The sequence below is a fragment of the Panulirus ornatus genome, chromosome 3 (genome assembly GCF_036320965.1).
Source record: "Panulirus ornatus isolate Po-2019 chromosome 3, ASM3632096v1, whole genome shotgun sequence".
Taxonomy (NCBI): Eukaryota; Metazoa; Arthropoda; class Malacostraca; order Decapoda; family Palinuridae; genus Panulirus; species Panulirus ornatus.
The window spans coordinates 34472945-34488424 of NC_092226.1; the positions used below are offsets into that span (position 1 = coordinate 34472945).

At 40.0% G+C, this 15480-nt stretch overlaps 1 protein-coding gene across 2 annotated transcripts in view; it reads left to right on the top strand.

Moving 5' to 3' along the window:
- LOC139761985 (probable cytochrome P450 301a1, mitochondrial) overlaps positions 1 to 15480 on the top strand; it is a 125067-nt gene that overhangs the window by 35338 nt on the left and 74249 nt on the right. For both annotated transcript variants that reach the window (XM_071686758.1, XM_071686768.1), the window contains exon 3: positions 10 to 244. In XM_071686758.1, coding sequence (XP_071542859.1) covers positions 10 to 244 — 235 coding nt within the window. The remainder of the gene's footprint in view (positions 1 to 9; positions 245 to 15480) is intronic.

Genomic DNA, 15480 nt, shown 5'->3' on the forward strand with positions numbered 1-15480 from the left:
TTTTTGCAGACTTTGATAAGGAGTGTGTTTACCGATATTTCATGAAACTCTTCAAGCTATATGGCCCAATTGTAAAGGTGAAATTTCCTGGACAGCCTACAATGGTGTTAGTCAATAAGCCAGAGGATGCTGAGAAGGTCTTTCAACTTACAATGAATAATCCTGTGAGAGTAACAATGGAGGCCCTTAGAAAAGGCAGATACATCAATCCATATTATGAAAAGAAAGCTGGGATAGTGACCGAGTAAGTGATAATTTACATATAGGTTAAATTGGCATCATTCTTATTGGTTACAGAGTTGATAGATGTTTAAAATATTAGCAACAACCTTATGTTGCACTGTTTGAAAGGCTGTATGCAATTGATCCATCACATGTAAATGGGAACATAGTTCAGATAATAGAAATACATGTATGATATAATACTGTTAGGATTTAAATGGGAACATAGTTCAGATAATAGAAATCCGTGTATGATATAATAATGTTAGGATTTAGAGTCATGTTTATATGATACATGAATATAATGACAGTTATTATCTGTTTCAACAATGGGCTATTATCTTGAACTTAGACCATTGGAACACCCACATTCACTCTTCAGTTTCTGTGAGACAGGTCAGAAGCCAAGTGATTTGTGTGAGACAGGGCCAAAGAAGCCAAGAGATTTAGTTAAACAGTTTCTGTTAATGAACAAAACAGCTGGAAGTGGGCAAGATTCTCCCAAACTTATGTATCAATAGGAATGGCAATCCTACATTTCAGGCAGATATACTCCAGCTAATTGCAGCTGTAAACAACATTGTGAATGCAAAGAGATTCAAATTTCTCTGCGTGTTGAGTAATGAAGGACGCCTGATCCTTTAATAATAGACAGGGAGTCTGTTCAGGAATAACAGCATGATCCTGTAATCATAATCCACAAACAGAATACCTGTACGAAGGAAATGAAGGATCTGCTGAAATCCACCAACTTGCTGAGACAAACTTGGGAATATATTCAAACCAGGTAAGCATACTAATTTCTTTTTTGTAATATTGCATCATTTAATTCCTTTAACATATTTCAATTCATCTATTGCCAAGTATTTGTGGAAATGATGGAACATTCAGTAGATAATGATCATATGAGTGAGCGTCTAAGCATCAAGTTGTACTACATTTAACAGCTGCATACATGTAAATATCTTATGGTGTAATGCAGTATTAACTGTAAATTAATTAGGAATTCCTTATGTTGTATACTAAGCTGTGTGCAAATCTAATCACAGTAAACTCCCAATTTAATAGACTAATCGGGGGTTGGGGTGTCCGTTAACGCTGAAAGTCCATTAAATCAAGAATGTAATCTATGGGCCAGTTATTAATACACTATACAGTTCACATGCTTTCTTTTAACTCCTGTAACACTAGATACCATTTTGAATTGTAAGGATTGCAAAATTATTTAACAAATAAAATCACAATTCTCTGTATACAACCTATCCATATGGCAGCTTGAGGCAATCTGAGACTGAAACAAAGCAAGTATACCCCACACTACCAAAAACAAGTGAGATATGAAATGTGCAGGGTGTGGCATTTGAAATTTTTTTTTCTATTTCTAAATCATTGTTAATCAATGTATTATTATTTGCCCAGTCCATGAAATCTGAAATCCTTTAAATCAGGGTCTGTTAAATCAACGGTTTACTGTACTAAATTATCAGTAATGCTGATTTTCTCATAGAGTGAAAAAAGATCACAGCATGTATAAATATGAAAGTCAGCCACTGGTGGCAAAACTCTACCTACCTAACCATAGAATAGTGAGCCTGTATTAGTAACCACTCAAGTTGTTGAAAAGAAGCTGAAATATGAAGAGCAGCAATATGACATCAATACTGTTGAACCTGAGGAACACATTTTTTTGCAAGAAACAAATGTAGGTAGGAAAATGGGCATTTACTTGTACCAGTGCATAAAAGAGTTTTTTATTAATGTGAAGGGAACTGTAATAATTTATGGAAACTGTTTGCGTAAAAAGAGCACAAGTAAACTAGAAATGCCATTATTTGCAGGCAAATTCAGCATCTCCCCTCACTCTTTTACTTGAAATCATGTTTACTGCAGAGGGAAACTACACTAAACTCATCTTTATAATGACCTCAAGATGCCTACATTGACTTTAAAGGTCATCTTCAATACACCCTTGTCTTCACTAAGCCCTTATCATGAATTCAACCTTATCTTCACTACACACTTTAAAGTTAGGTACACTGCCATTGCACTACACCCTACCTTCACTACGCCCTTACAAATGATGTCAGTGGCCATCTTTAGTAAACCCTCATCCTCTCGAAACCCCGGCTTCACTACACCCTCATCCTCAAATAAAGCTCTTGCATCTTCACTCCTTTCACTACCAGGTACATAACCACTTTCACCCTGCTTTGAGACAGTTCCTATGGTGGCAGTTTTTAATAATGACATTTGAGGATTATAAAAACACTATAATGCCTCACAGTAAAAATAATTCAGATTATTAATTCACCATATAAAATATTATTTTCCTTCAATATTAGAATATTTCAAGATAGTGTATGGTTTTATATCAATAAGAATTTTATGATATCAAAACAAGGTTCATGTCCCGAGATCTTTGGCAAATTATGTTTCAATTCATATCACACCCAGTGGTGGTCAGTTTGTAAAGTTCTGTTTCTGTAGACAACAAATAAGGATAACTTATTAGAAAATGCAATGATAAAGGCTTGAGATGATGTCAGATTGGGGAGTAGGTACAGTGCTAAGAGTGCTGTACTCACTCCATGAATTATCTGATTCAGCAGATATTTAATTGTAGTTGGGGAATTTTCCTAAGCTCTTTGAAAAAGATAACCAGAGTTACCTATATAGCATGCCTCTTTTTCTCTTTATAAAGGAGAGACTGAATACAGAATGGAAAAAGGTGAGAACAAAGGACGTAAGGGGAGTGGGGGAGGAATGGGATGTATTTAGGGAAGCAGTGATGGCTTGCGCAAAAGATGCTTGTGGCATGAGAAGCGTGGGAGGTGGGCAGATTAGAAAGGGTAGTGAGTGGTGGGATAAAGAAGTGAGATTATTAGTGAAAGGGAAGAGAGAGGCATTTGGACGATTTTTGCAGGGAAATAATGCGAATGAGTGGGAGATGTATAAAAGAAAGAGGCAGGAGGTCAAGAGAAAGGTGCAAGAGGTAACAAAGAGGGCAAATGAGAGTTGGGGTGAGAGAGTATCATTAAATTTTAGGGAGAATAAAAAGATCTTTTGGAAGGAGGTAAATAAAGTGCGTAAGACAAGGGAACAAATGGAAACTTCTATGAAGGGGGCTAATGGGGAGGTGATAACAAGTAGTGGTGATGTGAGAAGGCGATGGAGTGATTATTTTGAAGGTTTGTTGAATGTGTTTGATGACAGAGTGGCAGATATAGGGTGTTTTGGTTGAGGTGGTGTGCAAAGTGACGGGGTTAGGGAAAATGATCTGGTAAACAGAGAAGAGGTAGTAAAAGCTTTGTGAAAGATGAAAGCTGGCAAGGCAGTGGGTTTGGATGGTATTGCAGTGGAATCTATTAAAAAGGGGGTGACTGTATTGTTGACTGGTTGGTAAGGTTATTTAATGTATGTATGATTCATGGTGAGGTGCCTGAGGATTGGCAGAATGCTTGCATAGTGCCATTGTACAAAGGCAAAGGGGATAAAAGTGAGTGCTCTACAAAGGTATAAGTTTGTTGAGTATTCCTGGAAAATTATATGGGAGGGTATTGATTGAGAGGGTGAAGGGATGTACAGAGCATCAGATTGGGGAAGAGCAGTGTGGTTTCAGAAGTGGTAGAGGATGTGTGGATCAGGTGTTTGCTTTGAAGCATGTGTGTGAGAAATACTTAGAAGAACAGATGGATTTGTATGTAGCATTTATGACCTGGAGAAGGCATATGATAGAGTTGATAGAGATGCTGTGTGGAAGGTATTAAGAGTATATGGTGTGGGAGGCAAGTTGCTAGAAGCCGTGAAAAGTTTTTATCGAGGATGTAAGGCATGTGTACGTGTAGGAAGAGAGGAAAGTGATTGGTTCCTAGTGAATATCAGTTTGCGGCAGGGGTGTGTGTGATGTCTCCATGGTTGTTTAATTTGTTTATGAATTTGGTTGTTAGGGAAGTGAATGCAAGAAGTTTGGAGAGAGGGGCAAGTATGTAGTCTGTTGTGGATAAGAGGGCTTGGGAAGCGAGTCAGTTGTTGTTCGCTGATGATACAGCGCTGGTGGCTGATTCATGTGAGAAACTGCAAAAGATGGTGACTGAATTTGTTAAAGTGTGTGAAAAAGAAAGCTGAGAGGAAATATGAATAAGAGCAAGGTTATTAGGTACAGTAGGGTGGAAGGACAAGTTAATTGGGAGGTAAGTTTGAATGGAGAAAAACTAGAGGAAGTGAAGTGTTTTAGATATCTGGGAATGGGTTTGGTAACAGATGGAACCATGGAAGCAGAAGTGAGTCACAGGGTGGGGGAGGGGGCAAAGGTTCTGGGAGCATTGAAGAATGTGTGGAAGGTGAGAACATTATCTTGGAAAGCAAAAATGGGTATGTTTGAAGGAATAGTGGTTCCAACAGTGTTATATGGTTGTGAGGCGTCGGTTGTGCGGAGGAGGGTGGATGTGTTGGAAATGAGATGTTTGAGGACAATATGTGGTGTAAGGTGGTGTGATCGAGTAAGTAATGAAATGTTAAGAGAGATGTGTGGTAATAAAAAAAAGTGTGCTTGAGAGAGCAGAAGAGGGTGTATTGAAATGGTTTGGTCATGTGGAGAGAATGAGTGAGGAAAGATTGACAAAGAGGATATATTTGTCAGAGGTGAAGGAAACGAGAAGTGGAAGACCAAATTGGTGGTGGAAGGATGGAATGAAAAAGATTTTGAGAAATCAGGACCTGAACATGCAGGAGGGTGAAAGGCATGCAAGGAATAGAGCGAATTGGAATGAAGTGGTATACCGGGGTTGATGTGCTGTCAATGGATTGAACCAGGGTATGTGAAGCATCTGGGGTATACCATGGAAAGCTTTGTGGGGCCTGGATGTGGAAAGGGAGCTGTGGTTTTGGTGCATTATACATGACAGCTAGAGACTGAGTGTGAATGAATGTGGCCTTTGTTGTCTTTTCCTAGCGCTACCTCACACGCATGTGTGGAGGATGGTGTCATTTCATGTGTGGCAGGGTGGAAATGGGAATGAATAAAGGCAGAAAGTATGAATCTTGTACATGTGTACATATGCATTTGTCTGTGTATGTGTATACATATGTATACATTGAAATGTATAGGTATGTATAGGTGCATGTGTGGATGTGTATGTATATACATGTGTGTGTGGGTAGGTTGGGCCATTCTTTCATTTATTTCCTTGCGCTACCTCAATGACGCGTGAGACAGCGACATAGTATAATAAAAAAAAAAATATGTATATTAAGAGTATATGGTGTGGGAGGTAAGTTGCTAGAAGCAGTGAAAACTTTTTATCAAGGATGTAAGGCATGTGTACGAGTAGGAGGAGAGAAAAGTGACTGGTTCCCAGTGAAATTCGTTTTGTGGCAGAGGTGGGTGATGTCTCTATGGTTGCTTAATTTGTTTATAGATGGGGTGGTTAGGGAGATGAATGCAAGAGTTTTGGAGAGAGGGACAAGTATGCTGTCTGTTTTGGATGAGGGGGCTTGGGAAGTAAGTCAGTTGTTGTTCGTTGATGATATAGCACTGTTGGATGATTCAAGTGAGAGACTGCAGAAATTGGTGACTGAATTTGGTAGTGTGTGAAAGAAGAAAGTTGAGGGTAAAGGTGAATCAGATCAAGGTTATTTGGTTCAGTAGGGTGGAGGGACAAGTTAATTGGGAGGTAGGTTTGAATGGAGAAAAACTGGAAGAAGTGAAGTGTTTTAGATATCTGGGAGTGGATTTAGCAGTGGATGGAACCATGGAAGCAGGAGTGAGTCACAGGGTGGTGGAGGGGGCAAAGGTTCTGGGAGCATTGAAAAATGTGTGGAAGGCAAGAACGTTATCTCAGAGAACAAAAATGGGTATGTTTGGAGGAATAGTCGTTCCAACAATGCTATATGATTGCAAGGCATGGGCTATAGATAGGTTTGTGTGGAGGAGGGTGGATGTGTTGCAAATGAAATGTTTGAGGACAATATGTGGTGTGAGGTGGTTTGATCGAGTATGTAATGAAAGGGTAAGAGAGATGTGTGGTAATTCATAGAGTGTGGTGGAAAGAGCAGAAGAGGGTGTATTGAAATGGTTTTGGTCACATGGAGAGAATGAGTGAGGAAAGATTGACAAAGAGGATATACGAGTGAGAGGTGGAGGGGAATAGGAGAAAACAGAGACCACATTAGAGGTGGAAGGATGGAGTGAAAAAGATTTTGAGTGATCGGGGCCTGAACATTCAGGAGGGTGAAAGGCATGCAAGGAATAGAGTGAATTGGAACGATGTGGTATACCGGGGTCGACATGCTGTCAATGGATTGAACCAGGGCATGTGAAGCGTCTGGGGTAAACCATGGAAAGTTTTGTGGGGTCTGGATGTGGAAAGGCAGCTGTGGTCTTTGTTGTCTTTTCCTAGCGCTACCTCGTGCGTGCATGGGCTGAATGGGGTGCTATTTCATGAGTGGCGGGGTGGCAATGGGAATAGATGAAGGCAGCAAGTATGAATATGTGCATGTGTATATATCTTTTTTTTTTTTTTTTTTGCTTTGTCGCTGTCTCCCGCGTTTGCGAGGTAGCGCAAGGAAACAGAGGAAAGAAATGGCCCAACCCACCCCAATACACATGTATATACATAAGTCCACACACACAAATATACATACCTACACAGCTTTCCATGGTTTACCCCAGACGCTTCACATGCCCTGATTCAATCCACTGACAGCACGTCAACCCCGGTATATCACATCGATCCAATTCACTCTATTCCTTTCCCTCCTTTCACCCTCCAGCATGTTCAGGCCCCGATCACACAAAATCTTTTTCACTCCATCTTTCCACCTCCAATTTGGTCTCCCACTTCTCCTCGTTCCCTCCACCTCCGACACATATATCCTCTTGGTCAATCTTTCCTCACTCATTCTCTCCATGTGCCCAAACCATTTCAAAACACCCTCTTCTGCTCTCTCAACCACGCTCTTTTTATTTCCACACATCTCTCTTACCCTTACGTTACTTACTCGATCAAACCACCTCACACCACACATTGTCCTCAAACATCTCATTTCCAGCACATCCATCCTCCTGCGCACAACTCTATCCATAGCCCACGCCTCGCAACCATACAACATTGTTGGAACCATTATTCCTTCAAACATACCCATTTTTGCTTTCCGAGATAATGTTCTCGACTTCCACACATTCTTCAAGGCTCCCAGGATTTTCGCCCCCTCCCCCACCCTATGATCCACTTCCGCTTCCATGGTTCCATCCGCTGCCAGATCCACTCCCAGATATCTAAAACACTTTACTTCCTCCAGTTTTTCTCCATTCAAACTTACCTCCCAATTGACTTGACCCTCAACCCTACTGTACCTAATTACCTTGCTCTTATTCACATTTACTCTTAACTTTCTTCTTTCACACACTTTACCAAACTCAGTCACCAGCTTCTGAAGTTTCTCACATGAATCAGCCACCAGCGCTGTATCATCAGCGAACAACAACTGACTCACTTCCCAAGCTCTCTCATCCCCAACAGACTTCATACTTGCCCCTCTTTCCAAAACTCTTGCATTCACCTCCCTAACAACCCCATCCATAAACAAATTAAACAACCATGGAGACATCACACACCCCTGCCGCAAACCTACATTCACTGAGAACCAATCACTTTGCTCTCTTCCTACACGTACACATGCCTTACATCCTCGATAAAAACTTTTCACTGCTTCTAACAACTTGCCTCCCACACTATATATTCTTAATACCTTCCACAGAGCATCTCTATCAACTCTATCATATGCCTTCTCCAGATCCATAAATGCTACATACAAATCCATTTGCTTTTCTAAGTATTTCTCACATACATTCTTCAAAGCAAACACCTGATCCACACATCCTCTACCACTTCTGAAACCACACTGCTCTTCCCCAATCTGATGCTCTGTACATGCCTTCACCCTCTCAATCAATACCCTCCCATATAATTTATGTATCTGTCTGTGTAAGTATATGTATGTACATGTTGAAATTATATGTATGTATATGTGCGAGTCTGGGCGTATATGTATATACATGTGTACGTGGGTGGGTTGGGCCATTCCTCATCTGTTTCCTTGTGCTACCTTGCTGATGCAGGAGAAGGCGATTAACTATAATATAATATTAAAAAAAAACGAGAGGGGAGGATTTCCAGCCCCCGGCTCCCTCCCCTTTTAGTCGCCTTCTACGACACGCAGGGAATACGTGGGAAGTATTCTTAATCCCCTATCCCCAGGGATATATATATATATATATATATATATATATATATATATATATATATATATATATATATATATATATATATTTTTTTTTTTCTTTCAAACTATTTGCCATTTCCCGCGTTAGCGAGGTAGCGTCAAGAACAGAGGACTGGGCCTCTGAGGGAATATCCTCACCTGGCCCCCTTCTCTGTTCCTTCTTTTGGAAAATTAAGAAAAAAAAAAAGAATGATGAGGGGGAGGAATTCCAGCCCCCCGCTCCCTCCCCTTTTAGTCGCCTCCTACGACATGCAGGGAACACGTTGGAAGTATTCTTTCTCCCCTATCCCCAGGGATAAAATATATATATATATATATATATTTTTTTTTTTTTTTTCATACTATTCGCTATTTCCCGCGATAGCGAGGTAGCGTTAAGAACAGAGGACTGGGCCTTTGAGGGAATATCCTCACCTGGACCTCTCCTCTGTTCCTTCTTTTGGAAAAAAAAAAAACGAGAGGGGAGGATTTCCAGCCCCCCGCTCCCTTCCCTTTTAGTCGCCTTCTACGACACGCAGGGAATACGTGGGAAGTATTCTTTCTCCCCTATCCCCAGGGGATATATATATATATATATATATATATATATATATATATTTCCACACATCTCCACACATCTCTCTTACCCTTACGTTACTCACTCGATCAAACCACCTCACACCACACATTGTCCTCAAACATCTCATTTCCAGCACATCCATCCTCCTGCGCACAACTCTATTCCTCACTCATTCTCTCCATGTGCCCAAACCACTTCAAAACACCCTCTTCTGCTCTCTCAACCACGTGTGTACGTGTAGGAAGAGAGGAAAGTGATTGGTTCTCAGTGAATGTAGGTTTGTGGCAGGGGTGTGTGATGTCTCCATGGTTGTTTAATTTGTTTATGGATGGGGTTGTTAGGGAGGTAAATGCAAGAGTTTTGGAAAGAGGGGCAAGTATGAAGTCTGTTGGGGATGAGAGAGCTTGGGAAGTGAGTCAGTTGTTGTTCGCTGATGATACAGCGCTGGTGGCTGATTCATGTGAGAAACTGCAGAAGCTGGTGACTGAGTTTGGTAAAGTGTGTGGAAGAAGAAAGTTAAGAGTAAATGTGAATAAGAGCAAGGTTATTAGGTACAGTAGGGTTGAGGGTCAAGTCAATTGGGAGGTGAGTTTGAATGGAGAAAAACTGGAGGAAGTGAAGTGTTTTAGATATCTGGGAGTGGATCTGGCAGCGGATGGAACCATGGAAGCGGAAGTGGATCATAGGGTGGGGGAGGGGGCGAAAATTCTGGGGGCCTTGAAGAATGTGTGGAAGTCGAGAACATTATCTCGGAAAGCAAAAATGGGTATGTTTGAAGGAATAGTGGTTCCAACAATGTTGTATGGTTGCGAGGCGTGGGCTATGGATAGAGTTGTGCGCAGGAGGATGAATGTGCTGGTGAGATGTTTGAGGACAATGTGTGGTGTGAGGTGGTTTGATCGAGTGAGTAACGTAAGGGTAAGAGAGATGTGTGGAAATAAAAAGAGCGTGGTTGAGAGAGCAGAAGAGGGTGTTTTGAAGTGGTTTGGGCACATGGAGAGGATGAGTGAGGAAAGATTGACCAAGAGGATATATGTGTCGGAGGTGGAGGGAGCAAGGAGAAGAGGGAGACCAAATTGGAGGTGGAAAGATGGAGTGAAAAAGATTTTGTGTGATCGGGGCCTGAACATGCAGGAGGGTGAAAGGAGGGCAAGGAATAGAGTGAATTGGATCGATGTGGTATACCAGGGTTGACGTGCTGTCAGTGGATTGAATCAAGGCATGTGAAGCGTCTGGGGTAAACCATGGAAAGCTGTGTAGGTATGTATATTTGAGTGTGTGGACGTATGTATATACATGTGTATGGGGGGGGTTGGGCCATTTCTTTCGTCTGTTTCCTTGCGCTACCTTGCAAACGCGGGAGACAGCGACAAAGTATAAAAAAAAAAAAAGAAAAAAAATATATATATATATATATATATATATATATATATATATATATATATGTGTGTGTGTGTGTGTGTGTGTGTATATATGTAAAGGTCTATGGGGCCTGGATGTGGATAGGGAGCTGTGGTTTTGCTGCATTACACATGACAGCTAGAGAAGATGGAAGAATTATTGAAGATGATACAAGGGTATTTGAGGAACCAAGTGGCAAGTTCATAGTGTCTTTACAACAAAATACTATCACAAGTGCCATTAAGATGAAATGGGGAGGAGTTATTTGAATGCATAGATATATCCAGAAAGACAAACAGAATACTAAAGAATCTTGACCCAAATAAGACTCATAGTCCTGATGAAATTTCTCCATATGCACCGGAGATGTGTGCAGATACACTTGATAACCCACTTGAAATGCTGTTAAAGGCGTCACTGGCAAAATGTAAAGTGCCGAGGGTGTGGAAGTTGGCATGCAGTATCCTTGTCAATAATAAATGGAAACCAGGAGACAATGGTCTCCTTGATGAGGGTATTCTGTAATGTACTGAAAGAGATAACAGAGGGCAAGTTTGATACCTTCCTGCTGAGAAGAAACTACCCAAGTGAGAAACATCATGTTTTCAGGGAAAGGAGGTCATGATTAATAAACCTCTTAGATTTTTATAAGAGTGAGCTCTCTCTTAAGACAAATGAGAGGCTGGGTTAATTTCCTGTATATGGACTACCAGAAAGGATTTGACACTATGCCACATGGGAAGCTGGTAAAGAAGCTGATTCTGGTTCTTGAGACAGGAATAAGGGGGTATTTCAATGGATACAAGATTATTTTAGTGGGAGGAAACAGAGGACACATGTTAGGGGAGGCTTCTGAAATAGGTTGAGGTCACCAGTGGCATGCCAATGGGGTCTGTTTTGGGACCATTACTTTTCTTGATCTAAGTTAATGACTCACAGGAAGGATCAGATATGTTTGACTGAATATGTTTGTGGATGATGCCAAGGTTATGAAAGGTGAAAAGTGAAGAGGATTACATGACCCTACAGGAGGATGTAGATAAACTCCAAAGTTGGTCAGATACATGTTTGATGAAATTCGACCCAGGAAAATGTAAAATAATGAGAATGGAAAACAATGAAAGAAGGCCTCAATATGAATATTATCTTGCATGAAGTAAGTTGAAGGAATCTGTTTGTAACAGAGACTTTGGGGTAGAAATCATCTTCAGCTTGTTGCTGAGTAAAGCAGACAAACTATCTGCCAGCAAATATAAGAATAACATGCAAGTATATGGACAAGGAAATATTCATCATCTTATTCACTTCCTCCATTTGGCCAGAGTTAGAATATGAATCTTAGGTCTGATCACTGCACTTAAAGAAGCTGAAACAACTAACAGAGAAGGTCCAAAGCAGGGCAACAAAGATGATACCAAAATTGAGAAAAATTAGTTACAGAAAAAGGTAAGAGATCTTAAATTTGTCCACTATAGAATAAAGAAGAATGAGGGGTGACCTGAGATCAAAACCTTAATGTATTTACACCTGTTTGATGAAATAACAGTAAACAGTTCTTCCAAAGATGCAAGGATAAAACAACCTGAGGACATAACACGTAAGATTCTTGTTAGAAAAGATGTAAAGAAGTTCTATAGTACATGGGTACTGAATGAATGGAAAAATCTGAATGGTGAATTGTGAGTGTGGGCAGCATACATTAGTTTAGAAAGTTGCATGATTGAGAAAATTAAGGAAATACAACCTGATTGGTGTAAAACTCCCTTCCTATACAGTTCAACTATGTAACTACAATCCTCTTTAGGCTCTTTCTTCTCTCTGGTTTTGGAGAGCGAGGGCACATAAGAGAACAGTACAGGGCCTCGTTCTCTCACCCTGTTAGGCCTCTCTTGCAACATGCTAGAGGTAAGTGGGTAGAACTCTTACCCTCCCCCCCAAAAAGAAAACAAAAAATATGATGAATTCAAATTTCAGAATGGGTCAAAGCACAAGATGATGTAGCAGCCCAGCCATCATTAATACCACCAGTACTAGGTTCTTCACCTTCAGTGCATCACCAGAGACCTCATGTGCAATCATCAGGTCTCTCATATGTCTCATCAATTCCTGCCTTGGCTCCTGCTTCACCACTCCTAACTGCCCAAGTTGGATACATATCTGAATGTGTTTACAGATGATACCAAGGCCATGAGAAAAGTAAAGAATGATGATTTCATCAGCTCACAAGAGGACCTAGACAAACTCAAAAGTTGGTTCTGATAAATGGTTGATGAAATTCAGGAATCTGTCAGTAAAAAAGACTTACAAGTTCAAATGGTATTTCACTTGGTGCCAGACCTCCAACACCTAGAGAATTGTTAGGAAGACAAACTTTCTGCTGGCAAATATTAGAATTACATTTAATGAAATGTTTGGTAAACTCTTCACAACATATATTTGAATAAAAGTAGAATATCACTTTCAGGTTTGGTCACTGCTCATATGTTAAACCGACAAAGTTTAGAAAAGGGCAACTAAGAGGATATCTGAACCAAGAGAGCTGAGCTAAATTGACACAATGAGAGATACAGATTTCTTACCATGGAGGAGAGAAGAGACAGGGGTAACCTAATCATATTATTCAAGTTTCTAAATAACCTGGATGATATCAACAGTAAACATATCTTTATGAGGTACAAAAGCAGGGGAACAAGAAGACATACCAAGAAGCTTGTTAGAAAAAATGAAAAATTCTGGTTAGTATAAGGATGGTAGATTAATAGAATAAACCAAATGATAAAACAGTAAATGCTAGCAGTATACAAATGTTCAGAAAGCTACTTGATTGGGTCTTAGAGGTGAAGAACTTTCTTCCCTTACTGTTCAATGACAGTTACACAGAACATCCTCCACCCTCATGTACCCTCAAAACAATGACAATGTACTTAAATTTTTCTACTCTGCATGCCTCTACTTTCAACTTCAACTTTTCCATTACCATCCACCCCTAACTTCACTCAGATATTCAATTTCACCTCCAACTTTCAGGGAAAATTTTGCTTATATTGGTGTTATAGCATGAAACATGTAAAGATGCTTGACATTTCCTCTCTGAATCTTACAGTTTTCTTACGGGTGTAATTTGGTAGTTCACTTACAGATTGGTGTTACTGGCCTCTGTATGCTCAAAGTTACATTGCAAGTAAAAAGTCACCTTAGGTGAGGGTTTGTAATTACTTACTTGTACTGTATGGGAGGGAGTTTTACACCCATGAGACCCCAACTCTTGAACATTCTTTACTGTCATACAACTTCTTAAAATTTATGTATGCTGTCGACATTAACCATGCCCTCAGTCAATCTGTTCCATTCATCCATCACGCTTAAGGTACAAATGCATTTCTCTGCATCCTTATTTACAAGTTCTTACTTAACTTCAAGTTATGTCCTTTGGTTGCTATCCCAGTGGGTCCCAACCTTTTTCCACTCAAAACAATCCCCTTCTCAAAATACTGCAACACTCGCAATCCCCTCCCTCCATATTAGTTTGTTCAGTTTCAGTCATTCAACAATCCCTTCTGGCAGTGAGCACACTGTGGATGGGTTTCAAGGACGTATGATTACCCCCACATGTCACAGGCCTATTTGTAAAATAAAAAAAATATTCAATTTTACACAAAATATTATAATGACAGTATCATTTATTTTATGAAATACATAAAATTTTACACACAATGTACCATCTTGTCCTTCACCCTAGCTTAAAACCCAGAGTGCCGTAGACTGTCAATTTCTCCCAAGACAATGACATGTATATGAAAAAATACCCATGTTCTCTGAAGGCTTTGCAACCCCCAGGTTGGGAACCCCTGCTCTCTCCCTTCATCTCTCAAAAACCTGTCCATTGTCCACATTGTCAATCAGTTTTATAAACTTTACGGGCGAAACCAGGTCACCCCTCTGTTTTCCCTCTTCCAAAGTGGGTAAATCTAAACCCCTCAATCCTTCCCTGTAGCTTAGCTCTCTCAGTTCTGGTAACATCTTTGTTACTTTCCTCTGGACCTTCTCTAAGAGCTCATTATGCTTCTATAGGTGCAGTGGCCAAACCTGAGAGGCATATTCTAGTTTTGGCCTTATGAATTATATGATTAGCTTGCTAAATATTTTCTTATCCATATTCTTGAAAGCTATACTAATATTTGTCAGCAGTCAGTTTGTCTCCTTAACAATTCTCATAATATGGGAGTACACTCTTATCTAAGAAATTCTTATTCCAAAGGAGTTCACATTTCCATGCTACTGGAAGCAGCACAACCACAGGCTAAAATAGCCTAAGGACAGAGATTCTGGGTAACATGATGACTCTTTCATAGAAGTTGGTCCTGGGGCATTCATGAATATACAAATAAATGAGTAAATAAACTTACCAAATAAGAAGTATTATGAATATAAGAATTGTATTTGTATGAAAAAAAGTCCTTTTCTTTATACTTGTTTACTGTTAACTGTATTATCAAGATATCAATAGGAATAGTCCATTTGCTCACATCCATTCTCTTGTAATTGTATAATGCACTGAAACTACTTACGAATAACATCCATTCGGCAATGACATTATCATTCCAAGGTTGTTTGTAGGTATGCATCTCACTATTTTGGAAACATGCAACCTGATGGTGGTCATCAATGCTTTGAGAAAGATTTTTGAAAGAAAGGTGAAGGGAGTCGGAAACATATGGGAAAAATGTGTATGGGATAGTGCCTTGCAGAGGAAGAGTTTTTGATACTTCAAAGCTTACATTTCACTTGGGAGTCAGTTTGTCTTGCAAGCCATGAGTACACTAAAATGGAGAAGGAGGTTTGAGAAAAACCTCATGAAGAGGCCAGGTATACTAGAATACTACCTTAAAGGATCTTTTGGCACACAGGTCTTTCTTTTCCGAAAATGGCAACACTATGGCTCACCAAATCAAACCTTGACACCAAGAGTAAGGTATAGGAAAAAACAAAAACCTTGACAATCTCCACCAAGGGAA